This window comes from Somniosus microcephalus, chromosome 11, assembly GCF_052327205.1.
Source record: "Somniosus microcephalus isolate GS21.2 chromosome 11, FLI_Smic_1.0, whole genome shotgun sequence".
NCBI lineage: Eukaryota > Metazoa > Chordata > Chondrichthyes > Squaliformes > Somniosidae > Somniosus > Somniosus microcephalus.
The window spans coordinates 227,570,859-227,598,504 of NC_140997.1; the positions used below are offsets into that span (position 1 = coordinate 227,570,859).

General features: G+C 46.9%; 1 protein-coding gene across 2 annotated transcripts in view; it reads left to right on the plus strand.

Annotated features, from left to right (window-relative positions):
• The window catches only part of LOC147111314 (coatomer subunit gamma-1), a 118,777-nt gene that overhangs the window by 16,655 nt on the left and 74,476 nt on the right, over positions 1 to 27,646 (plus strand). Inside the window, exons 1-4 of one of the 2 annotated variants that reach the window (XM_086002074.1) lie at positions 3,878 to 4,083; positions 20,771 to 20,823; positions 23,063 to 23,143; positions 27,273 to 27,344. In XM_086002074.1, the coding sequence (XP_085858200.1) occupies positions 4,047 to 4,083; positions 20,771 to 20,823; positions 23,063 to 23,143; positions 27,273 to 27,344 (243 nt within the window). In that variant the 5' untranslated portion in view covers positions 3,878 to 4,046. Of the gene's footprint in view, positions 1 to 3,877; positions 4,084 to 20,770; positions 20,824 to 23,062; positions 23,144 to 27,272; positions 27,345 to 27,646 lie in introns of those variants that run through there. The other variant, XM_086002075.1, reaches the window with a different exon arrangement.

A 27,646-nucleotide genomic window follows, 5' to 3' on the forward strand; every position in this document is an offset into this window, starting at 1 on the left:
GCCAATGAAGTACTTTTTGAGATGTAGTCACTGGTGTAATGTAGGAAACGCGGCAGTCAATTTGTGCACAGCAAGCTCCCACAAACAGCAATGTGATAATGTCCAGATCATCTGTTTTTTAGTGATGCTGATTGAGGGATAAATATTGACCAGAACTCCGGCGATAGCTCCCAATCCCTCTTAGAAATACTGCCGTGAGATCTTTTACGCCCACCAGAGAGAGAAGAAGGGCCCTCCGCTTAATGTTGGATCCGAAAGAAGGCACCTCCCTCAGTACGGCACTGGAGAGTCAACCAGAGATTTCTGTGCTCAAGTCTCTGGAACTCTGAACCCCTGTGTGCCTCCATCTCTGTCTCCACATTTTTAGAAAACCCTCTTAAGCCTTCTCTTCCACCACGCTTTCAGTCAATCTCCCAATCAGGGAAGTCTTGCTGCAGTTATACAGGGTATTGGTGAGGCCACACCTGGAATACTGCGTGCAGTTTTGGTTTCCATATTTAAGAAAAGATATACTTGCTCTCGAGGTGGTTCAGAGAAAGTTCACTCGGTTGATTCCAGAGATGAGGGGGTTGACGTATGAGGAAAGGTTGAGTAGGTTGGGCCTCTACTCATTGGAGTTCAGAAGAATGAGAGGCGATCTTATCGAAACATATAAGATTGTGAGGGGGCTTGATCGGATGGATGCGGTGAGGATGTTTCCACTGATGGGTGAGACTAGAACTAGGGGGCATAATCTTAGAATAAGGGGCTGCCCTTTCAAAACTGAGATGAGGAGAAACTTCTTCACTCAGAGGGTGGTGAATCTGTGGAATTTGCTACCCCAGAGAGCTGTGGAAGCTGCAACATTAAATACATTTAAAACGGAGATAGACAGTTTCCTAGCAGATAAGGGAATTAGGGGTTACGGGGAGAGGGCAGGGAAGTGGACGTGAGTCTAGGTTCGGATCAGCCATGATCCTATTGAATGGCGGAGCAGGCCCGAGGGACCGTATGGCCTACTCCTGCTCTTACTTCTTATGTTCTCTCTCTTCCCACCTTCGTTTCTGCTACTGCAATTGGTTGTCAAGATCCTTGAGATTTTTCTTGTGTTTTTATGCTATGTAAATGCAGATTTGTTCAGACGAAATTGTAGCTAAGTCAAATATTGCAAATTTACGATGAAACTCTTGTCGCACTCTGAAATAAACTCGTGTCTCGGGGAGCCCGACAACATGATCAGGTCAAACCCGTTAGCTAATGCTACATGCCATTGAAATGATCATTTCTGCAAGTTTGTCTCTACGCTTGCAGACATAGATTGTTTTTGGTGATTGCTCGAAACATTTAGGGAGCGTAACGCCGGACAAAATTCCAAATAAGTTTTGGTGTCAGGCCCGACTTACAGAACTAAACGTGGCAGGTCAGTCAACAACAGTAACTTGTATTTATATAGCGCCTTTAACGTAGTAAAATGTCCCATGATGCTTCACAGGAGCGATTATCAAACAAAATTTAAAACAGAAAATGCTGGAAACACTCAGCGGGTCGGGCAGCATCTGTGGAGAGAGAAACAGAGTTAACGTTTCAAGTCGATGACCTTTCGACAGAACTGGAAAAAGTTAGGGATATAACAGATTTTAAGCAAGTGTAGAGGCAGGGGAAAGGGGAAGGGGCGTCTGAACAAAAGGGAAGGTCTGTGATAGGGTGGAAGGCCGGAGAGATTAAATGACAAAAGGGATGATGGTGCAAGGCAAAAGGAGATGGGAATGGGACAAGTAAAGAAACAAACGATGGGTCCAGAGGAGGTGTAAATGGGAATGGCAGAATCATCAACAGCTGCCATCTGAAAAAATGGAGGCAGAGGTTATGATCTGAAACTGTTGAACTCGATGTTGAGTCTGGAAGGCTACAAAATGCCTAATCGAAAGATAAGGTACTGTTCCGCGAGCTTACGTTGAGCACCATTGGATCAGTGTAAGAGGCCAAGGACGGAGAGGTTAGAGTGGGAGTGGAGCGGAGAATAATTCTTTCTTCATCTCGCGAATGACAGTGCTATGCACCAGTTTCACAGTTACCAGATTCCACAGATAGACGGAAAGTAGAACAGACATAGAGTGATCATCCATCCGCTTTTGGGCAACGGTAATAATTACACAGAATGATATAGCATTTTACAGCGCAGAAACCGACCATTTGGCCTGTTTTGATCATCCGGACCAGTTTTGCAATTGTGTGTGCATAAGTGAAGCAGTTTGATGTATTTGAAATCCAGCCCATTTTGCATACATGCGATCAAACCTTTGTGCATATAGGCAAGGCGTTTCAAAATGCTCCATTCCCATTTAGCTGTTACACTGAGTAAAAGATGTTCACCTTAATTAAGGAGGCTTCAATTGTTAAAAAAGATGGTCCAAAACCAGATGGGTGCAGCTTTCTTGTTAACGGTATGAAAGCATAAAAGGTGTAAAGGCACAGCAGACCGTGGTACATTCGTCAGCATCTCTTTCAGATGCAGATGGGACCTACTGTGCCATTGCTGTTTTTATTTCAGATTTGCAGGTTTTGCTCCCTGCAACCCTTAGGTCACCTGTCCTAATGTCTCCTGCTTTGGCCCGCTGTCAATTAGTTGTCTCAGGTGGGACGTTCTGCTGTGTCAAAGGCGCCATATAAATGCACGTTGTTGTTGCTTTTATCTTTTAAATCACCTGCATCAAACTAGGATCTAAAATACAAAAGCAAAATACTGCGGATGCTGGAAATCTGAAATACAAACAGAACATGCTGGAAACACTCAGTAGGTCAGGCAGCATCTGTGGAGAGAGAAACAGAGTTAACGTTTCAGGTCGATGACCTTTCATCAGAACTGGCGATGAAGTTCTGATGAAGGGTCATCGATCTGAAACGTTAACTCTGTTTCTCTCTCCACAGATGCTGCCTGACCTGCTGAGTATTTCCAGTAGGTTCCAAAATAAGTGACTGTCATTAAATGAAAGTTTGTATAATTCAGAGAAACTTCTTTACCCAGAGAGTGGTGAGAATGTGGAACTCGCTACCACAGGGAGTGGTTGAGGCGAATAGTATGGATGCATTTAAGGGGAAGCTAGTTAAGCACATGAGGGGGAAAGGAATAGAGGGTTATGCTGATGGGGTGAGATGAAGAGGGGTGGGAGGAGGCTCGTGTGGAGCATAAACACCGGCACGGACCAGTTGGGACAAACAGCCTGTTTCTGTGCTGTAAATAATTTGTAAGACTATGTAAGTGAATAGCACTGTGGTTCCTTCCGCGACCGGTGGGCACCGAAGGGACTGGAGTTCTCAACACACCCCTCCCCACCCCAAAAACAGAATTTTGATTTAATTTGATAAGATTCCTTTAAATTTGGTTTAAGTTACAGTTTTATTGGTGTTGTGCCCCTTTAAGAAGGGGGGGGTGTGGCATTTGCTAGCTTTTGATTGGAGAAGGCACCAACCATCAATTAAGTTTCAATCAATAAGAATGAGCAGGTGCTGCAGATTTCTTTTTGTGAATGAGTTGGGGGGAGTTTACGCATCCGTATTACGCATGCGCACCGAGAGGCACAGATCCTGACGCGTGCGCAGTGGCCAGGAGGGTGTTGCGCATGCTCAGTCTGAGAAGCTCGCTCGCTCTCCCCCCCCGAGCATACGCAGTGAGCTCCCTCCACCCGTCCATGCGCGGTCAGCTCTCTTCCCCCCGAGCATGCGCAGTGAGCTCCCTCCACCCGTCCATGCGCAGTCAGCTCGCTCCCCCCGAGCATGCGCAGTGAGCTCCCTCCACCCGTCCATGTGCAGTCAGCTCTCTCCTCCCGAGCATGCGCAGTGAGCTCTCTCTCTCATACACACTCGCCCCCCTGAGCATGCGTAATGAGGGGTGGGTGACGTGTCGATGTGACTGGTTGGCAGGAAGTGAACAAACGTTAACCGGAAGTGGGAGCTGGCGGGCGAGAGTGGCCGGGAACCGGAGAGCGAGCGAGCGAGAGGAAAGTCCGCCAGCGATCGGGCTTTGAGCGCCGTTAGTATCAGCGGGCTAGGACCCAGGGGCCGGAAAGATGCTGAAAAAGTTCGACAAAAAGGACGAGGAGTCTGGTGAGCCCCAGTCATGGTGGTGGGGGGGCCTCCACTGGTTGCCATGGCAGCGCCAGCCTGTGGACCGAGTAAGGCCGGTGGCAGAGTTAGTGTGGAGCCTCAGTCCATCTGTTGCAGGCCAGCGTGCCCCTCAGACATCGAAATCTGCTGAGGGGGATTGACAGGGTAGATGCTGAGAGGCTGTTTCCCCTGGCTGGAGAGTCCAGGACTAGGGGGCATAGTCTCAGGATAAGGGGTCGGCCATTTAGGACTGAGATGAGGAGGAATTTCTTCATAGAAACATAGAAGATAGGAGCAGGAGTAGGCCATTCGGCCCTTCGAGCCTGCTCCCCCATTCAATACGATCATGGCTGATCATCCAAATTCAGTACCCGGTCCCTGCTTTCTCCCCATATTCCTTGAGAAATATATCCAACTCCTTCTTGAATATATTTAATGAATTGGCCTCTACTGCCTTCTGTGGTAGAGAATTCTACAGGTTCACCACTCTCTGGGTGAAGAAATTCCTCCTCATCTCTGTGCTAAATGGCTTACCCCTTATTCTTAGACTGTGACCCCTGGTTCTGGACTCCCCCGCCATCGGGAACATCCTTGCTGCATCTAGCCTGTCTAGTCCTGTTAGAATTTTATAAGTTTCAATGAGATCCCCTCTCATTCTTCTAAACTCTAGCGAGTATAAGCCCAATCGACCCAATCTCTCCTCATACGTCATTCCTGCCATCCCAGGTATCAGCCTGGTGAATCTTCGCTGCACTCCCTCCATGGCAAGAACATCCTTCCTCAGATAAGGCGACCAAAACTGCACACAATACTCAAGGTGTGGTCTCGCCAAGGCCCTGTACAACTGCAGCAAGACATCCTTGTTCCTGTACTCGAATCCTCTCGCTATGAAGGCCAACATACCATTTGCCTTCTTAACCGCCTGCTGCACTCAGAGGGTTGTGAATCTTTGGAATTCTCTACCCCAAAGGGCTGTGGATGCTGAGTTGTTGAGTATATTCAAAGCTGAGATCGATAGATATTTGGACTCCAGAGAAATCAAGGGATATGGGGATCGGGCAGGAAAGTGAAGTCGATGATCAGCCATGATCTTATTGAATGGTGGAGCAGTCTCGAGGGGCCGTATGGCCCACTCCTGCTCCTAATTCTTATGTTCTTGTAGTCATGTCAGCTGTGGCTCAGAGGGTAGCACTCCAGAGGCTTGAGCACAAAAATCCAGGCTGACACTCCCAGTGCAGTGCTGAGGGAGTGCCGCACTGTCAGAGGTGTGCCGTCTTTCGGATGAGACATTAAACCGAGGTCCCGTCTTCCCCCTCAGGTGGGCGTAAAAGATCCCACGGCACTATTTTGAAGAAGAGCAGGGGAGTTATCCCCGGTGTCCTGGCCAATATTTATCCCTCAATCAACATCGCAAAAATAAATGATCTAGTGATCTTCACATTGCTGTTTGTGGGAGCTTGCTGTGTGCAAATTGGTTGCTGCGTTTCCTACATTACAACAGTGACTACACTTCAAAAAGTACTTAATTGGCTGTAAAGAACTTTGGGGCCTCCAGTGGTCGTGAAAGATGCCGTATAAATGCATGTTTTTTTTAGTCGCGAGAGTTGAAATATTTATATAATTTTCTGGTGATATCTGAGAATAATAATAATAGCTTTTGCCAAGTCCAGTTGGCAGGACAGGGGTGGATTAGGCTGGAATCAGAGTTTGAATTTTGCTCTTTGCTTTGCTGATCTCAAAAGCTCATTGTAAAAACTTTAATTACTGATGATATCTTTACATCACCAGTGGATCAGAAAATTGACTTTATGAAGCAAAACTTTTTGGCATCTAATTTTCATTTTAGTAATTGACCAGACTGCCCAGTTCAAACCAGGCAATGCCAAGTAACACTGCTTTAAAAAGCAGGGCCCAAAATAATCACAGCTTGGGATTTATAAATCTCTTTTTTACATTGCTAGGTGCTGGAGATCCTGAATAAAGCTTAAAATCTGGGCATTCTGGAAGGTGTCAGGAGTTTGAGTTAGTCTTCAAATAAGTAGAGAATTGACCGATGTGCCTGGGATGGTTTGAGTAGCTGAAGTTTATCATTCTGCTGTAGTTTGATTGTGTTCTAGTTCATAATTTAACACTCTGACAGTGACATCCCTTTGCATTTTTCCTGATCTGGGTTAATCTGATACGTTAAAACTTTAAATTAAACAACATTTGATTTTTGAACATTTTCTCAAGTTTACTAGAAAATGTATTTAAAGAAGAGGAATGTAAAGAAAGAGAGGCTTGCATTTCTGTAGCACCTTTCATTATCTCAGGATGTCCCAAAGCGCTTTACAGCCAATGAAGTACTTTTTGAAGTGTGGTCACTGTCGTGTCCGTGTGTTGATAAGACACTGAAGACAGGAGTTGGTTCATAGGTATTTACTAAGCAAAGTCTGGGGGGGGGGGGGGGGGTTCTAACGGATATACACAATACACAGGCTTATATAGCCTGAGTGGCAATCACCAGCACCACAGCACACCTGGGGCTCTTAAAGGCACATACACTACAATTCCTCCCCTTTTAGCTAACCAGTACATCATATTTTAAGTAATTATTAATTTACATGTTAGAAGCAAAATAATATACATTGCTGTAGTTAATTAATTATAAGTCAGTCTCTCAGGAGGCTTCCTGACTCGGTCCGGATAACGCCTCGGGGGTGTAGTAGTTTCTGGTGGTGTAGTAGGTTCTTCTGGCAAGGCTGATTCGGCTTGAATGCCAGTGTCGGGTTCCAGTATCACCGGATCGGAGGTAGATATGGGTATCTCTACTTCATCGTTAGATGTATAGAGTTGTGGTGTAGGTTGTCCCTTTTCGGATGACTTTATGATTTGGTCAGCATGGCGCCTTATTATGCTTTCTCCGATGTCCACGGTATACATCAGTGGTCCTAGTCGTGTGCAGATAGTTCCAGGCTGCCATTTCTCGGTACGGTAGTCCCGAGCCAAAACTTGTTGACCTATCTGGAAGGCCCTAGTTGGCCTTTCATTCATGCCTTGAAACTGCTGGTTCTCCACGTCCCTTCTGATGTTGGGCTTGACCAAATCCAGCCGGCATCTTAGGTTTCTATTGTAGAACATCATGGCGGGAGTTTGGTTGGTAACCATATGTGTTGCATTCCTGTATGCGAATAAGAAGTTATCCACCTTGTGCTGAAGTTTTATGTCTTCATTACCCATGGCCTTCTTGAAGGTCTGGACAAACCTTTCAGCCAATCCATTGGTGGCGGGATGGTATGGGGCGGACATGTAGTGCTTAACCCCATTGTTTTTTAAGAACTTTCTGAATTCTTCGGACACAAATTGCGGTCCATTATCAGAACATATCTGTTCCGGCAGCCCATTCCTGGCAAATATGGTCCTTAATACTGTGATGGTTTTTTCCGTGGTGGTGGAGGACATCTTTATTACCTCCGGCCACTTGGAGTGTGCATCAACCGCGATTAAGAACATTGAGTCCATAAATGGACCAGCAAAGTCGATGTGTACCCTTTGCCAGGGAGATGAGGGCCACTCCCATGGATGTAGAGGGGCTTGTGGCGGAGCGTTTGGACCTTCTGGCATCCTAGGCAGCTCTTGGTCATTTCTTCGATGTCACCATACAAACGCCCTGGCTAGGTTCTTCATTTTCACTCCACCCAGATGCCCCTCGTGAAGCTCCTTTAGCACTTTATCCTGGAGTTTGGGTGGAATCACCACTCTGGATCCACACATCAAGGTTCCTCGGCACACTGACAGCTGTTCTCTTCTTTGCGAGAATGCTGGCAACAGTGGTTCGCCATGTACTGGCCATCCCTTCACTGTTAAATCGTAGACCCGTGAAAGAGTCGGGTCATTTCTCGTTTCCCTTTCAATGGCAGAATTTGTTACTGGTAGACATTCCACTATGGTAGAGTGGAACATCTCCATTGGGTCTACTGTAGGTGCCTCTTCTACCGTTGGCAACGGTAGGCGCGATAAACCGTCAGTATTCCCATGCTGTTTTGACCCTTTGTATTCTATGTTGTATTGGTGTGCCCCTAGAAAAAGGGACCACCTCTGTAGCCTTTGCGCTGTCATAATGGGAACACCCTTTTTAGGGTTGAATATGGAGATGAGGGGTTGATGGTCAGTCAACAAGGTAAATTTTTGTCCGTGTAGGTAATGGTTGAATTTCTTCACTCCCCATACCAGGCTGAGTGCTTCCCTGCCGATTTGGGCATAGTTACGCTCAGCTGAGTTCAATGAGCGTGACGCAAAAGCTATCGGCCGTTCCGAGCCATCAGGGAATTTATGCGATAATACAGCTCCTATGCCGTAAGGGGATGCATCGCAAGCCAGTCTGATTGGCAGTGATGGGTTGTAATGAGCCAAAACTTCTTTGGATGTGATTAAGTCTTTGCATTTATGGAAGGCACTTTCGCAGTCTTCGTTCCATTTCCAAATTACTCCTGTTTGTAGCAGTTCATTAAGAGGGTGTAGAAGAGTTGATAAGTTCGGTAAAAATTTATGATAGTAATTTATTAATCCCAGGAACGACCTTAATTGTGAAACATTTTCAGGTGCTGGGGCTTTTATGACCGCCTCAATTTTTTCAGGTGACTTATGCAACCCTTCCTTATTTATTATGTGGCCACAATATGATATTTGATTTTGGAAAAATTCGCACTTGGGGCGATTTGCTCGTAGGCCCCGTTCTCTCAGCCTAGTGAGCACCTGCTCTAAATTGGCAAGGTGTTCGTTGTCGTTTTCTCCTGTTACAAGGATGTCGTCTAGGTAGCATTGAGTCCCCGGAATCCCTTGGAGGACTTGCTCCATAGCTCTTTGCCAGATAGCTGGAGCGGATGCTACTCCGAAAACCAGTCGATTGTACTGGTACAGACCTTTGTGTGTATTTATCGTGAGATTTTTTAGAGGCCTCTTCAACCTCCATCTGTAGATATGCCTGTGCTAAGTCAATTTTGGTGAAACGTTTCCCTCCGGATAGTGAGGCGAAAATATCTTCTATCCTCGGAAGAGGATACTGTACCGTGTGAAGGACCGGGTTTACAGTCACCTTGAAGTCTCCACAGATGCGAATTTTTCTCTGTTCTTCAGATTTATCATTATTCAATGCTTTCTTCATGACTGGGACGATGGGTGTTGCCCACTCGCTCCAATCTATTTTAGATAATACGCCTGCCTTTTCCAAATTCTCCAGCTCTGCCTCGACTGCTGGACGAATTGCGTATGGCACCGGTCTTGCCTTAAAAAACTTGGGAATTGCTGCATCTTCCACTTTTATTGAGGCGGTGATGCCTTTCAAGGTTCCTAGTTTCTCTTGAAACACTTCCTTGGCGTTGGCCAAGATGTCTTTTAATCGTTCAGGTATGACGTCATCATCATTTTTTTCCTTACTGGTCACCGTCAGTGCCTGAATGGAGTGCCAGTCTAAACGTATTTTTCTGATCCATTCACGTCCCAACAGCGGTGGACCACCATCTTGTAGAATGTATAAATACAACTTCTGTATTTCCTTGCCGTTGTATACAACAGGCAACTTTATTTTTCCTTTGGGGTATACTTTCTGCCCCGTATATGTTTTCAAGATAATGGATGTGTCTTTTAAAGGTATATGCGGAAATAGCCGCTCGTAATCCCGTCGATTTATGACGGTCAGAGCTGATCCTGTATCTAGCTCCATTTTAACTGGGGACCCTGCTATTGTGAGGGTAACCCAAATGGTCTGGTAATCTTCTTTGGCAATTACATTATGTAATTTGAGAGAGCTTAGTCTCTTGTTCCCGGAGTCGCTATCGCTCTTCTGGTCTTCGGAGCTACTGTCCGTCATCATTTGTACCTTTCTGTGCTTTTCCTTATTGATTCTTTTCCTGTTAGTGGATTTTTTGTTTTCAGATCGGCACACACGTGGAATGTGTCCCATCTTTCCGCATCGCCTGCATGCTTTTTCCTTGAACCAGCAGTCCCTCTGGTCATGGGTGGATCTGCCGCAGCGATAACATCTCTCGAAACCCCGTGTCATTTCATGGGTGCCGAAGTCCTGTGGCCTTTGCTGTATCTCTGCAGCTCCTATTGCACTGAAAGCCTTGTCCAGTGTTAAATTTTTCTCAGAAGATAGCTTTTTTTGTGTTTCTACACTTAGGGGATCGCAGACGAATTTGTCTCGCAGAGAATCTGCCAGTCCTGCCTCGAATTGGCAGTGTAGGGTATCAACAATCTCCTTAAAATTCTTGTCCATCGGTTCGGCGGGAGTGATTAAGTTTCGTAACCGCTTGTATGTCTTTGTGCCCATTAGATCCAGAAGTACTGAAGCTTTTTTTTCATCTTCTATTCCATTTGCGGTGCAATATACCTCCACTCTTTCCACATATGTGGTCCAATCCTCTATCTCGTTATCAAAAACATCAATATTGCCAAAATTAGGCATCTTAGAAAAGATATGGCGCTTCCCGCGCTTTTCTTTCTTTTCTGTAGAAGAGATATGGCGCTTCCCGCGCTTTCCCGCCACTGCTGCCGATGACAACGCTGTTTACTGCGGTTTCCGTTTGTTTTATTTTTTTATTTATTGTTGGAGACTCGTTCCCGCCGGAGTTTCTCTCCAGGTCTGAACGCTGACCTGCTTGCCGCGCCGGCCGTCTCCCGAGTGCTCCCTCCCAGTCCGTTATTGCTTGCCTCCGATTTCGCTGCCTGTCTCAGCTGTAGAGCCAGCCGCTGGAGCCCCAGCCTGACGCCCAGGAAGGATTAGCGCAGTACCTGCCACCAGCTTGGCCAGCTGGTGAAACCACAGCTTCTCTCAATTCCTTGAGTCTTCAGGACGCCCGAGGAATCGATGCCCTTGAGGTGCTGCCGAATTGCAGGTAAGTCCGTTTCCACTTCGTCGCCACTGTAGTGTCCGTGTGTTGATAAGACACTGAAGACAGGAGTTGGTTCATAGGTATTTACTAAGCAAAGTCTGGGGGGGGGGGTTCTAATGGATATACACAACACACAGGCTTATATAGCCTGAGTGGCAATCACCGGCACCACAGCACACCTGGGGCTCTTAAAGGCACATACACTACAGTCACTGCTGTAATGTGGGAAACGCGGCAGCCAATTTGCGCACAGCAAGCTCCCACAAACAGCAATGTGATAATGACCAGATCATCTGGTTTTTTTATGTTGATTTTGAGGGATAAATATTGGCCAGGACACCGGGGAGAACTCCCCTGCTCTTCGAAATAGTGCACCTGAGAGGGTAGACGGGGCCTCAGTTCAACATCTCAAGGAGGCACCTCCGACAGCACAGTGCTCCCGCAGTACTGCACTACAGTACTAAGTGTCAGCTTAGATTAAGCCCTGATGTTTTCAGAGTGGGGCTTTGAACCCACAACTTTCTGACAGAGGCGAGAGTACTGCCGCGGCTGACACCCCGCATCGGTTTGCAAGCCACTTAGGCTTTTTGAGTAATTACAGAGGACCAATGTTCCCGCTATGCTGCCCAGCAGCGCAGCAGACTGGAGGTCCCGTGCAGGCTGCGTACCAGCTTTTGAATGGGAGATTTTGCAGAAAATTTTGACTGGACCGCGCACCCAAAAAAAAATCAGGGGGAGCATTGCAGAGGACCCAAGAGATCATGAGATTTCTGTCCGTCGAGCATCAGCTTTTCATATTTTTCTGTATTTGTTGACTTATTAACGAGTTATTTTTGTTGCTGCATACTAATTAATAAAAACAAATTTGTAACGATGAGCACTGTTTTTGTTTGAGCAGCGGGCACTGCCTTTCATAGGTTAGGCCAAGATGCAAGTCTGTCCGTGTTTGTAGAGGGTCTCTGGACGTGTGACAGGATTTGCAGGAGTTCCCCCTGAGCATGTTAATATTTGCACATTTCAAAACCACTGTTGGACAGGACTGGAAGAGACCACTCAGTCCATTTGGCAGGTCTGAAAGTTCAAATAATACCACACACTGCTCCATCTTGCATTCTCTGCCACATATCGATCCAGTTCCTTCTTGAATATTCTGACATTATCGGCCTCTCTGGGCGGTCTGTTATTTCTGTGATTCCTGGGTCGAGAGGGTTGTCCTGTGAGGAGAGATTGAGTAGATTGGGCCGATACTCTCTGGAGTTTAGAAGAATGAGAGGGGATCTCATTGAGATATATAAGATTCTGAGGGGGATTGACAGGGTAGATGCTGAGAGGTTGTTTCCCCTGGCTGGAGAGTCCAGAACTAGGGGGCATAGTCTCAGGATAAGGGATCGGCCATTTAAGACTGAGAAGAGGAGGAATTTCTTCACTCGGGGTTGTGAATCTTTGGGATTCTCTTCCCTAGAGGGCTGTGGATGCTGAATCGTTGAGTATATTCAAGACAGAGATCGATAGATGTTTGGACTCTGGGGAATCGAGGGATATGGAGATTGGGCGGGAAAGTGGAGTTGAGGTCGATGATCAGCCATGATCTTATTGAATGGCGGAGCAGGCTCGAGGGGCCGTATGGTCTACTCCTGCTCCTAATTCTTACGTTCCAGCATTTTCTCTCCTCAATGGGATCTCTCTTGGGTTTGTAGATAAAACGCATCCATAGATTTAAAAAGTGCGGGAAATTTACAGCAGATAGATTGACCACCCCTTTTCGTTTTCCAATGCTGCGAGGTCATTCCAGCGTTTATCATTTTTCCCCCTTTCAGTACTGCCATGTTTTCCTGTTGTTTTATATATTTCCCCTCCCCCTACCCAGCCTCTGTCCAATATTACCTGATATATGTTTGTCCTTGCTAGCCTTCTAACACTAGTTTGAGGTCCTCGTGAGCTGTATGATGTTCAGTATTTTGTTTGCACACTAGGGTTCATTTTCAGCGAAAAATGTACCCGTGGTGAGTGAGCTGATGGGGTGAAACCAACTTTTTTGTGCATAAATACAATACCGTAAACTTGAGGTCATCCAAAACTCGGCTGCCCGTGTCCTAACTCGTACCAAGTCCCGTTCACCCATCACCCCTGTGCTCGCTGACCTACATTGGCTCCCGGTTAAGCAATGCCTCGATTTTAAAATTCTCATTCTTGTTTTCAAATCCCTCCAGGGCCCCTCCCCCCCCCCCCCGGGTCTCTGTAACCTTCTCCAGCCCTAGAACCCTCCGAGATATCTGCACACCTCCAATTCTGGCCTCTCGAGCATTCCCGAGTTTAATCACTCCACCATTGGCGGCCGTGCCTTCCGTTGTCTAGGTCCTAAGCTCGGGAATTCCCTCCCTAACCCTCTATCTCTCCTCCTTGAAGACGGTCTTTATCTCCTCTTTGAAGACGGTCTTTAAAACCTATCTCATCTGCCCTATTATCCTCTTATGTGGCTTGGTGTCGAATTTTGTGAAGCGCCGTGGGAAGTTTTACTACGTTAAAGGCACTATATAAATACAAGTTGTTGTTGGTCTCAGTGCCTGTGGGCTTGGGAGGGGGAAAATAGGCCCAGATTTTTGGCCCTGATCATTCACCAGGGACTTCTGCTGTAAGTGCATGTCAGGAGGGAACGGGGCTGGGTTTGGCTCTGCTGCCTTCTGTGGTTCAATAGCCCATCAATATTTGCTGTCGATTCTTGCACAAGATGAAAAGGGTGAGAGAGCTGCCAAAACCGGTGCAGCCATACCCTGGCAAGTGGCAGCATGTTTACGAGTGCCTATGATTGAAACCAAAAGACGGAAATAAGATCATTTACATCAGTAATGTGGCAATATCGTGAGTTCAGTCTCCGTATTGGCAGAAGCATTTTTCTGATTGGCTGAATGCTTGATGTCCAGACGGCCATGCTCCAGTGAACAAGCCCTCATCAGGCACTCAGCAGGTGACAAGGTGTCAGGCTAAATGCCTCTGCAGTCTGATCTGCCAGCCTTAGTGATTACTTTTCCAAAAAGTTAGCAGTGTCACAATACTGCAGAAAATGTAACCTAGAGGTTATAATGGATTATCGATTGGACTGAAGAAATGTAGGATTCACCTAACCAGTAAAAGCAGCTTGTAACTGAGCCATATGGAAAGAAAAAGACTTGCATTTCTGTAGCGCCTTTCATGACCTCAGGATGTCCCAAAGTGCTTTACAGCCAATGAAGTACTTTTTGAGATGTAGTCACTGGTGTAATGTAGGAAACGCGGCAGTCAATTTGTGCACAGCAAGCTCCCACAAACAGCAATGTGATAATGTCCAGATCATCTGTTTTTTAGTGATGCTGATTGAGGGATAAATATTGACCAGGACTCCGGCGATAGCTCCCAATCCCTCTTAGAAATAATGCCATGAGATCTTTTACGCCCACCAGAGAGAGAAGAAGGGCCCTCCGCTTAATGTTGGATCCGAAAGAAGGCACCTCCCTCAGTACGGCACTGGAGAGTCAACCAGAGATTTCTGTGCTCAAGTCTCTGGAACTCTGAACCCCTGTGTGCCTCCATCTCTGTCTCCACATTTTTAGAAAACCCTCTTAAGCCTTCTGTTCCACCACGCTTTCAGTCAATCTCCCAATCAGGGAAGTCTTGCTTCAGTTATACAGGGTATTGGTGAGGCCACACCTGGAATACTGCGTGCAGTTTTGGTTTCCATATTTAAGAAAAGATATACTTGCTCTCGAGGCAGTTCAGAGAAGGTTCACTCGGTTGATTCCAGAGATGAGGGGGTTGACTTATGAGGAAAGGTTGAGTAGGTTGGGCCTCTACTCATTGGAGTTCAGAAGAATGAGAGGCGATCTTATCGAAACATATAAGATTGTGAGGGGGCTTGATCGGATGGATGCGGTGAGGATGTTTCCACTGATGGGTGAGACTAGAACTAGGGGGCATAATCTTAGAATAAGGGGCTGCCCTTTCAAAACTGAGATGAGGAGAAACTTCTTCACTCAGAGGGCAGTAAATCTATGGAATTTGCTACCCCAGAGAGCTGTGGAAGCTGCAACATTAAATACATTTAAAACGGAGATAGACAGTTTCCTAGCAGATAAGGGAATTAGGGGTTACGGGGAGAGGGCAGGGAAGTGGACGTGAGTCTAGGTTCGGATCAGCCATGATCCTATTGAATGGCGGAGCAGGCCCGAGGGGCCGTATGGCCTACTCCTGCTCTTACTTCTTATGTTCTCTCTCTTCCCACCTTCGTTTCTGCTACTGCAATTGGTTGTCAAGATCCTTGAGATTTTTCTTGTGTTTTTATGCTATGTAAATGCAGATTTGTTCAGACGAAATTGTAGCTAAGTCAAATATTGCAATTTTATGATGAAACTCTTGTCGCACTCTGAAATAAACTCGTGTCTCGGGGAGCCCGACAACATGATCAGGTCAAACCCGTTAGCTAATGCTACATGCCATTGAAATGATCATTTCTGCAAGTTTGTCTCTACGCTTGCAGACATAGATTGTTTTTGGTGATTGCTCGAAACATTTAGGGAGCGTAACGCCGGACAAAATTCCAAATAAGTTTTGGTGTCAGGCCCGACCTACAGAACTAAACATGGCAGGTCAGTCAACAACAGTAACTTGTATTTATATAGCGCCTTTAACGTAGTAAAATGTCCCATGATGCTTCACAGGAGCGATTATCAAACAAAATTTGACACCGAGCCACAGAGAATCGCCTCCAATGGCTCTCTTCCCGCTCCCGCACCGTTACCTCTGGAGTTCCCCAAGGATCTATCCTTGGCCCTCTCCTGCTCCTCATCTAGGTGCTGCTCCTCGACAACATCATCCGAAAACACAATGTCAGGTTCCACATGTACGCTGACGACTCCCAGCTCTACCTCACCATCACCTCTCTCGACCCCTCCACTCTCTCTAAATTGTCAGACTGCTTGTCCGACATCCAGTACCGGATGAGCAGAAATTTCTTCCAACTAAATATTAGGAAGACCGAAGCCATTGTCTTCAGTTCCCGCCACAAACTCTGTTCCCTCGCCACCGACTCCATCCCTCGCCCTAGCAACTGGGACTTGGTGCGAGTTAGGATACGGGCAGCAGAGTTTTGGATGAGCTCAAGTTTATGGAGGGTGAAAGATGGGAGGCCGGCCAGGGGAACATCGGAATAGTCAAGTCTAGAGGTAACAAAGGCATGGATGGGGGTCTCAGCAGCAGATGAGCTGATGCAGGGGCGGAGACGGGCGATGTTGCAGAGGTGGAATGGCGGTCTTGGTGATAGAGCGGCTGTGTGGTCGGAAGCTTAACTCGGGGATGGAGTCTGTGGCGAGGGAGCGGAGTCTGTGGCGGGGACCGAAGACAATGGCTTCCCCATATTTAGCTGGAGGAAATTTCTGCAGATCCAGTACCGGATGTCAGACAAGCAGCGTGACAAATCCTCATGTTCAAAGACTTTGGAGAGGAAAGTGAGGTTGGAGATGAGGCGGCCGTTTGCAAGGACGGAATGGTCAAGGGTGTTTTTTTTTGAGGAGTGGGGTGATGACATCAGATTTGAAGGGTGGTATCAAGGTAGAGCTGGGTGTTGTCTTTGAACATGTGGACGCCTTCCAAATCTGTGCCCATCGTTCCCGCAACTCCATGTTTGAACCCCTCCAATCAGGTTTCTGCCCTGCCACAGCACTGAAACAGCCCTTATTAATATCACAAATTACATCCTATCTGACTGTGACCATGGTAAGCTATCCCTCCTCATCCTACTTCAGGAAAGGAAGTTAGGTGGTCAGCAGTTTGGTGGGAATAGAGTCGAGGGAGCAGGATGTGGATCTTGTGGACAAGGTTAGCTCAGAGAGGGCATAGAGAAAAATGCGAGTTCAGGGCTACGGCAGGGGAGAATCTTGGGGGTAGTTTGGCTTGGTGGGTTAGGGGAAGGGAGGGATGCGGCAGAGGGAGCTGAACGGATGATCTCGGTGACAGAGGTCCTTGAGTTACTTGCACTTGCTGTTGGAGGTGAGGGTGGAGGAGGCAGGGGAGAGGGGTTTAAGAAGACGGATTGTAGTGAAGTGAAGCCGGGGGTTGTCTTTACATTCCAGGATGATACTGGAATAGTGAGCAGTTTTGGCAGAGGAAAGCGGGGCCCGATAGTGCTTTATGTGGTCTAGCCAGATCTGGCAAAAACAGGAAGACCGATTATTATCTGAATGGCAATAGATTGGGAAAAGAGGAAGTGCAACGAGACCTGGGTGTCCTTGTGCACCAGTCGCTGAAGGTAAGCATGCAGGTGCAGCAGGCGGTTAAGAAGGCAAATGATATGTTGGCCTTCATAGCGAGAGGATTTGAGTACAGGAGCAAGGAAGTCTTGCTGCAGTTGTACAGGGCCTTGGTGAGACCACACCTTGAGTATTGTGTGCAGTTTTGGTCGCCTTATCTGAGGAAGGATGTTCTTGTCATAGAGGGAGTGCAGCGAAGATTCACCAGACTGATACCTGGGATGGCAGGAATGACGTATGAAGAGAGATTGGGTCGATTAGGCTTATATTTGCTAGAGTTTAGAAGAATGAGAGGGGATCTCATTGAAACTTAAAATTCTAACAGAACTAGACAGACTAGATGCAGGAAGGATGTTTCTGATGGCTGGGGAGTCCAGAACCAGGGGTCACAGTCTAAAGATAAGGGGTAAGCCATTTAGGACTGAGATGAGGAGGAATTTCTTCACCCAGAGAGTGGTGAACCTGTGGAATTCTCTACCACAGAAGGCAGTAGAGGCCAATTCATTAAATATATTCAAGGAGTTGGATATATTTCTTAAGGCTAAAGGGATCAAGGGATATGGGGATAAGAACATAAGAACATGGAGCAGGAGTAGGCCATACGGCCCCTCGGGCCTGCTCCGCCATTCAATAGGATCATGGCTGATCCAAATCTAGACTCATGTCCACTTCCCTGCCCTCTGCTAGGAAACTGTCTATCTCTGTTTTAAATTTATTTAATGTTGCAGCTTCCACAGCTCTCTGTGGTAGCAAATTCCATAGATTTACTACCCTCTGAGTGAAGAAGTTTCTCCTCATCTCAGTTTTGAAAGGGCAGCCCCTTATTCTAAGATTATGCCCCCTAGTTCTAGTCTCACCCATCAGTGGAAACATCCTCACCGCATCCACCCGATCAAGCCCCCTCACAATCTTACATGTTTCGATAAGATCGCCTCTCATTCTTCTGAACTCCAATGAGGCAGGGACAGGGTACTGAATTTGGATGATCAGCCATGATCGCATTGAATGGCGGAGCGGGCTCGAGGGACCGAATGGCCTGCTCCGATCTTCTATGTTTCTATGAATCTTCCACCTCTTGCAACACCGCCTGTCTTAGGGTTGCCAACTCTGGTTGGAGATACTCCTGGAGGTTCCATCACATGACCCCCTGCCTCCCGCTCCCCCCACACACGCCATTGGTTGCCCGACATGTCCATTGGCGCACTGCCTTTCCGCGCCAATCAGAAAACGAATAGACTCTTCCGATTGGATGATTCTGTTAGTCTAACAGCCTTTTTTCCTATTGTGATAGCTAATAAACAAAAATGTTCAAAGAAAATTTAAAAAACAGGCAATTTTTTTAATACCCCTCCATGATTTTTCTCCCGTGTTTTTGCTTACAGCAGTGTCCTGGCGATTAATCTTTAATTCCTGGAGACGCCGGGGAAATCCTGGCGGGTTGGCGACCCTAGCGTCTGTGGAGCGAATAGTTGAGTTTGCTGGGGACCCTTTAGTGAAACTGGATTATCGAGTTTCCATCTCCTGCAGTAATTACCCATCCCATATCCCCATTGCTGAAATAGAAACAAGAATTCTAACTCCAGTCACTTTCGATCAGCATCACAAAAAAAACCAGATTATCCAGTCATGATCACATTGCTGTATGTGGGAGCTTCCTGTGCACAAATTGGCTGTCGCGTTTCCTACATTACAACAGTGACTGCATTTCAAAAGTGCCTCATTGGTTTTAAAGAGCTTTGGGATGTCCTGAGGTCGTGAAAGGTGCTGTATAAATGCAAGTCTTTTTCTTCACTTCTTCAAATGAACAGGCTGAGTGTGAAAGTGGCATTAGAGGAACAGTCGAAGTTGGCCCATCAAGCTCGTCCCTGTTTAGTACTCAACTTTGCAGCCCAGCCTCGAATGGCATTTTGAACTCCCCTTTCATTCTGCTGCCTTACCTGGGAGATTATCCCAACTGGTTATCACTCTTTGAGAACGTTTTTTTTAATTGATCAGTTTTCAGAGTGTCAGCTGTGGCTCTCCTGCCTCTGAGTCAGAAGGTTGGGGGTTTAAGTCCCACTCCAGGGACTTGAGCACAAAAATCTAGGCTGACACTCCGGTGCAGTACTGAGGGAGTGCTGCACTGTCAGAGATGCCGTCTTTCGGATGAGATGTTAAACCGAGGCCCCGTCTGCGCTCTCAAGTGGACGTAAAAAATTCCACGACACTATTTTGAAGAAGAACAGGGGAGCTATTCCCCGGTGTCCTGGGCCAATATTTATCCCTCAATCAGCATCACTAAAAACAGATAATCTGGTCATTATCACATTGCTGTTTGTGGGAGCTTGCTGTGCGCAAATTGGCTGCTGCGTTTCCTTCATTACAACAGTGACTACACTTCAAAAAGTACTTCATTGGCTGTAAAGAGCTTTGGGACAGCCTACGGTCATGAAAGGCACTGTAAAAAATGTACTTCTCACTAATTTGAATTTACATCATTTGTGTATTACAGGCCTGAGCTACCTAGAATAATATTTTGGGTTCACCTTATCCATGCCACTTAATACTGTCTCCCAGTTTCCTTCTGCCAGCACTGTTGGACAGGCTGTTGTCTTTACGACCACATACTAGAGATTCAGAGCCACATATAACATTTAAATGTGTAGGCCGATTAATTTGCATACATATCAAGTTGCTGCTGCTACCAGATCTTGGTGTCTGATTTGCAATTTATCTAGTAATGGAGCAGCTATCTGACAGCGAGGCACAGATGAGTCGCGACTTTCTCCAACTGAACGTCGGGAAAATTCAAGGCAACATTTCTGTCCCACCACAAACTTGGCTCCCTTGCCACTGACCCCATCCCCTCCCTTGCCCTGTGAAACTTCGGTGTCCTATTTGACCCTAAGCTGAGCTTCAAACTCCAACACATTCATTACCAAGACTACTCAGTTCCACCTCTTCAGCATTGGCTGCTTTCATCCCTACCTTGACCCCCTCTGCCGCTGAAACCCTTCCCCGCACGTTTGGAACCTCTAGACTTGATTTCTGCAGTGTGGTACACTCCCTGGCCTTCAGCCTCTGTAAACAACCGGTGCAAAGTACTGCCCTGTCCCGTACTGAGTCCCACTCCCACAACATTCCCACCCTCATTGATCTGATTTGGCTCCCAGGCCATCAACGCCTTAAATTTAAAGTGCTCTTCTTTAATTCCCTCCACAGCCTTTCCCTGCTCTATCTCTGCAGCCTTGTCCCTCCCCCCCACCCCCGCATCTTTTGTACATGACCCTCCCTTTGCCCGACTAAATATATGTCTATTGTTTAAATATGTAAACATTCCCCAGATTCATCTCTTTGACTAAGCTTTCAGGCACCTCTTCTAATCTCCTTCCATGGCTCGGTGTCCATTCCCTTATCTTCCTATTTTGTCACTATCCTGTAAAGTGTCTTGGGATGTTTTCTGTATTAAGGCACTGTTTAAATGTTGTTGTATGTTGTTGGTTCATTGCTGAGTTTTCTCTTGATGGTTTTTACATACCTTCTTTTTTTTCCCCCTAGGTGGGGGCTCAAACCCGTTCCAGCACCTGGAGAAGAGTGCTGTACTGCAGGAGGTGAGCAGTGATCTCTGTACTGTGCTATTGTATCAGTTTCCTAGTCCCCTGTAAAGATCAGCAAGTGGAGGCCACATTGGTTGCAGCACCCCACTGACCCACGGAGGGTACAGATAAGCTGGAGTCCCTACTGCGGGGCACTGCAGTGACCCCTGCTGGAGTGTGTCTGTGAGCCTCTCTCTCTCGCCCCCTCTCTGTGTCTCTCTCTCTTTGTCTCTCTCTCTCCCTCTCTCGCCCCCCCCCCCCCCTCGGCCTCGCCCCTCCCCCCTTCTCAGCCTCGCCCCTCCCCCCTTCTCGGCCTCGCCCCCCCCCCCCCCCCTCGGTCTCTCTCTCTCTCTCTTTCCCCCCCCCCCCCCCCTCTCTGCGCCTCTCTCTGACATCCCAGTACAAGTCAATGCCTTCAGGAGATGAGGGGGAATGGGGGCAAATGGGAAGGGAAAGGACTGGGGAGTTTGGTGGTTGCATCAACCCCGACTACCCTTGTGAAGCTCACAAAGCGATTTACGTTCTAGGAGTGTCGCTGGATCAGAGGTCTGGTCCTGCCAGCATTGCTGGCGCCATCTTGCTACAAAGGGATCTCTGGAGGCATGGTGACCATTAATGGAGATCCATATTGCTGGAGGTCTTCAAGCTGTGCTCAGACCTCCTTTCACAACTGAACGCCTCGAGCTGGTTGCCTTTCCTTTCAGTTATGAGCGTCACGGGTTTCCGGCTTCCCACTGAAGCTTGATTAGAGTGACAGCAGGGAGTAAAATAAGCAGAGGATAATGGCTCACAGAGGTCAAGGATCTCCATTGAGCCCCACTTATGGCAAGAGCCCACAGGCTGACTTGATTAGAGGCCCGGGGGCGAGCTGGCTGCACATCCTGTCGAGGACCTAAAGAATTACATCGAATGTACAGCACAGAAACAGGCCATTCGGCCCAACTGGTCCGTGCCGGTGTTTATGCTCCACAGAATCCTCCTCCCACCCCATTTCATCTAACCTTATCAGCGTCTTTCCATTCCTTTCTCCCTCTTGTGTTTATCCAACTTCCCCTTAAATACATCTATGCTGTTCTCCTCAACCACTCCCTGTGGTAGCGAGTTCCACATTCTCACCACTCTCTGGGTAAAGAAGTTTCTCCTAAATTCCTTATTGCATTTATTGGTGACTATCATATTTATAGCCCCTCATTTTGAACTCCCCCACAAGTGGGAACATTTTCTCTATGTCTACCCTATCAGACCCCTTTATACAGGAAACTTTGGTTTATCCGGAGGTTATATGTCCGGAATACTCGATCTAACGGCAAAAATCAGGAGCCGTTTTTTAAGTTCTCGTTGCTTTTTTTCCCCCAGTCAGGCACTGCAAGGTCTGTAGCTATAGCAACAGCTTCAGCTAGAGACGCTTGCAGCTGCAGCCGACTGTTTAGAAGCTGTTGCTAAGCAACAGTGTTTGTTGTCAGATACGGAGATGAAAACCTCCGTATGCTTCAACATTAACTTTGTATGTCCAGCAGTTTTGATAGATCGGCAACAGCTCGGTCCCGTCGGTGCCGGATATCACAAAGTTTCCTGTAAACTTAAAGACCTCTATTAGGCCACCCCTCACCCTCTTCTAGAGAGAATGAACAGTAAGTTAACTTAAAGCGGGTGCATGTGCCTGTGTGTGCGGTTTTAATTGAATCGCTCCAAAGGGAGGCCAACAGCATGTTGATATGAAGTGCTGCATTCTTCCGTTTACTTACTGAAATGATTTACCCTGTTGCTTTTGTCTAGCCTCACCCAGTTGATTCAGAATCTTTTATGAGACCATAGACAATGCCTGTTATAATCAGAGCAGCCATGTGTTGCATTCCAAAAAAGAGGCAACCCAAGTATGCCATGAATGGAATTGAATTTGTGCAGGGAACTGAATTAGATAGAAGAACAGAAAATGCTGGATATACTCAGCAGGTCAGGCAGCCTCTGACGACAGGTCATCGACCTGGAACGTTAGCTTTGTTTCTCTTTCCACAGATGCTGCCTGACCTGTTGAGTGTTTCCAGTATTGCATTCAGATTTCCAGCATCCGCAGTATTTTGCTTTAGTAACTGAATTAGATGTTCTGATCAGACAGTTAATATACTAGAGATTCGATGGACTGAATGGCCTTTCTCATCCCTGACTTTCCTTGTGCTCTTTCCGATAGTTTTGCTAAGATTGTTTATGATACGACACAAACACTTTTTTTGTTTTTGCTGTTTTCTCTCCTCAGGCTCGAGTGTTTAATGAAACGCCCATCAATCCTCGGAAATGTGCTCATATTTTGACCAAGATCCTGTACCTGATCAACCAGGTTGGGCTGCTCTTCCAAGCTTTTTGAGAAATAACCGTGAACAGGCGAACAACAAGTTCTTTGAACTGTACTTTCAATCCTGCGAGCAATTTGTAATTGATGTCGTCAGCCTGAAGGACGCGTTCAGAATCGATGTCGGGAAGCTTGGCCATCGAGAGTGCTGAAACATTATGTGGGGGGGGTGTAGTGGAGACAAACCCCTGAAATTACTGAAGAAACCATTAGTTTCTGTGAATGGGGGAAACTCCGAGGGGGCTTTTGTGTTTTTAAAAACTGTAGTTGACAGAAAACGCAGGTCCCTGGTCATTGACTGCAGTCAGAACTCGACTTCCCTGGTTCTGACACCGATAGAAACCTGCTTTTACAGGGCACGTACTGAGCTGCCACCAGATCTGCTGCTGTCTGATAGGGGGACGGCGCTGGGTGTGGATGGGAACAGTGGCCGGTATAGTGGCGTTCTCCTGAAATTGTCCCTGCAGCTTAAAAATACCTCTAGGAGATTGTAGTGACAGAATCTACAGCACAGAAACAGGCCATTCGGCCCAACTGGCCCGTGCTGGCGTTTATGCTCTACATTAACCTCCTCTCCCCCTACTTCATCTTACCCTAGCAGCATATCCTTCTGTTCCTTTCTCCCTCTTGTGTTTATCTAGCTTCCCTTTAAATGCATCTATGCTGTTCGCCTCAACAACTCCCTAGTACATAAACTAGGCTTGTATTCCCAGGAATCATGGAATGGTTACAGCACAGAAGGAGGCCATTCGGCCCGTCGAGCCCGTGCCGGCTCGCTGCAAGTGTACTTCAGCTAGTCCCACTCCCCCGCCCTTTCCCTGTAGCCCAGCACATTTTTTTCCCTTCAGGTACTTCTCCAATTCCCTTTTGAAAGCCACGATTGAATCTGCCTCCACCACCCTCTCAGGCAGTGCATTCCAGATCCTCACCACTCGCTGCGTAAAAAAGTTTTTCCTCATGTCGCCTTTGGTTCTTCTGCCAATCACCTTAAATCTGTGTCCTCTGGTTCTTGAACCTTCCGCCAATGGGAACAGTTTCTCTCTATCTACTCTGTCTAGACCCCTCATGATTTTGAACACCTCTATCAAATCTCCTCTCAACCTTCTCTGCTCCAAGGAGAACAACCCCAGCTTCTCCAGTCTATCCACGTAACTGAAGTCCCTCATTCCTGGAACCATTCTTGTAAATCTTTTCTGCACCCTCTCTAAGGCCTTCACATCCTTCCTAAAGTGCGGTGCCCAGAGCTGGACACAGTACTCCAGTTGAGGCTGAACCAGTGTTTTTTGCCGTTTCTTCATCATTTCCTTACTTTTGTACTCTATACCTCTATTTATGAAGCCCAGGACCCTTTTTGCTTTTTTAAACACTTTCTCAACCTGCTCTGCCACCTTCAACGATTGGTGCACATATACCCCCAGGTCCCTCTGTTCATAATAGAGAAGGTTAAGGGGTGATTTGATGTTTTGAAAGGAATCGATAGGGTAGATGGAGAGAAACTGTCTCTGCTGGCGGGGTGTCTAGGCGAAGGGGCCATAACCGACTTGTATTACAAAGTATTTACAACCCAGAAACGGGCCATTCGGCCCTGTACTCCACAGATTTGATGATCTAGTTCAGTATTCTATTTGATTTATTGATTGCTGCTCTTGTTTGCAGTGACTGGACATATTAACCATGAGTCTCCATGACTGTGTTGCATTTAGAGATGTGTGGGGGGGCTTGTACTCGCTGGAGTTTAGAAGAATGAGAGGGGATCTCATTGAAACTTATAAAATTCTAACAGGACTAGACAGACTAGATGCAGGAAGGATGTTCCCGACGGCGGGGGAGCCCAGAACCAGGGGTCACAGTCTAAGGATAAGGGGTAGGCCATTTAGGACAGAGATAAGGAGGAATTTCTTCACCCAGAGAGTGGTGAACCTGTGGAATTCTCTACCACAGAAGGCAGTTGAGGCCAATTCATTAAATATATTCAAGAAGGAGTTGGATATATTTCTTAAGGCTAAAGGGATCAAGGGATATGGGGAGAAAGCAGGGACCGGGTACTGAATTTGTATGATCAGCCATGATCGCATTGAATGGCGGAGCAGGCTCGAGGGGCCGAATGGCCTACTCCTGCTCCTATCTTCTATGTTTCTATGAGAGAATATGCTAAATGCCCCCTCGCCGCTCAGGGACCATTACCCTATTTATTTTGTTTCTGATGTAGTACCACGTTATCGCCAACAGATGGTGCTGGTGCACCATGAATAGACTTCTCATTTTCTGTCCTTTTTAAGAGACCAGGCTGGCGACTGCAGCAAATGCAGTGTAGGAGTTTTTACAAATAGTTCCTAGTGCAACACCGCCTGCTGCTGGCTGAAAACCAGCACTGTGTTAGCAGAAAGATCCTAGTTCGAGCAGCAGGAAATGAAAAGGAGTAAAATTCTTAAACGGCTAGGGTTTGCAGTTGTTTGCTGTCTCTCGTATTTATTTATCCGATATATCTTTCCACTTCCATCCTCAGCAATACTATCATAGTGACACATTGTGGGCGTGTTTTATGATGATAACCCATGAAAGCAAAAAGGAAAAGCTGCAAATGCTTAGAAATTTGAAATAATAACAGAACATTGGAGCAGGAGTGGGCCATTCAGCCCCTCGAGCCTGTTCCGCCATTCAGTAAGATCGTGGCTGACATTTTATGTACACAGCAGGTTCGGTAGCTGTTTCAGGCAGAGGCCCTTGGCCAGAACTCTCGCAGTAAGCTGCATTTTATGTAGGAGCCTCGTTACCAAAGGGGACAATCATCCTGCCAGCCGAGGTTCTTCCCCCAGGGGTGAACGCAGAGTGTACTAACCCACTTCGCATTGAACGTGTTTCTTCCTTCTGTTCCCTTTGAATCATCGCTGTGGAAAAATGTGCTTCCGTCAAGTAAAAAATTGCTGCAGGCAGACAGATAGCACAGGCGCGTTCATACATTCCCAATCTTTTGATGTGATAATTGGGGCTGCTTGCATTGCAGAAGAATGCAACGTGTCGCTGAGTAGTTGTGCAAGGATTTTTCTGTAGTGGAGTCTTGATATATTGAAAGGATATCTGCCCCGTGTTTAAAACTGACTTGGGTCTCCCACTAGCAATTCTATAATAGCCACTTCCCCATGTTATTCTCTGGCACCGTTTATAAAAAAAAAAAAAAAAAAAAAATCTGTCATTGATTTAATCTGTCTGCATACAGCAGGCTCAGCGGTGTAGGCAATGTCAGGCTTTGATGCTGGGGGTGGGCAGAGGTACCACAGAAGTCATAATGACCAAGTCAGGCCGGTTTGAAATACAGTGCAGGCATGTGCAGCAAGTTGGGGGGTGGGGGGGGGGGAACGGGAGATCAGCTAGAGAGACCAGTGAGCGGGACTGAGTCACAAAACCTCTCCGACGTGTATATCAGAGCAAAATTCAACACGGCTTTATCATAGGGGTTGGGACCAGACTGATGCTTTGATAGATTGAAATAAGATCTATACATCAAGACCCCACTGTTGTACTGCTGTACGTCCCTGCTATTAGATCCAAGCAAAGATATCTTTACTGTGTGTGTATATGTGTGTGTGTGTATATGTGTGTATGTATATATGTATGTGTATATATGTATGTATGTATATATGTACTTTAAGGCAATTATTAGAAGTTCAGAACACCTAAAAGGGATGTTTGCTGATCAGAGCAAGTGATGCACTCACTGGAGGCGTGCAAGCGCAGGGACATGTAGGTCCCCATTGCCACTGATCAAGCTCCCACACAAGATGCTCTTTTTTCCCCCCCCCCCCCCCCCAACCCAAAATGAGCGAGGGACTGCTCACGAACGAGAGCTCCCAACACCCACTACTCTCCTAATCTCTCACCGGGACCGTGCACCCTCAGGCCCGGCACTGGCACCCAGTGAGTTTCTTGCTTGAGCTCGGGCCCCATTGGCGAGGAATGCCACCCAACTGTGCAAGACCCTCGATGTATATATCTGTAAAATGTATAACCTATTGTGTCTTGTGCTATGACCCGAGAATGTGTAAGTTCGACTAATGGTCTTATTGTTGGCTGATCTGTTAATGGACAAAGTAACCTAGTGTTTTTATGTTCTATATAGGGGGAGCACTTTGGCTCAATGGAGGCTACAGAGGCATTCTTTGCCATGACCAAACTCTTCCAGTCAAATGATGTAAGTGTTAATAACTGGTTAGTACAAAAACGCTGTGCAACTTTAGAGTGTGTGTCAGTCTTGTGACTAGCGAATCGGTACCAGTGCACTCCAGGGAAAAATAATCACGCTTAAACTGAACGCGTTAACGTGCCAACGTGTTTCACGTGCGATGCTCTTCATTCATCACCTCGAGTCGACCCTGCCACCAGTTCATCATCTCAAGTCGACCCTGCCAACCAGTACTTCACCCCTAGTGTTACACAGTTCAAAGTGCCCTTCCCAGGCACAGCCCAATGGGAAGGCAAAATCGAGCATTCTGT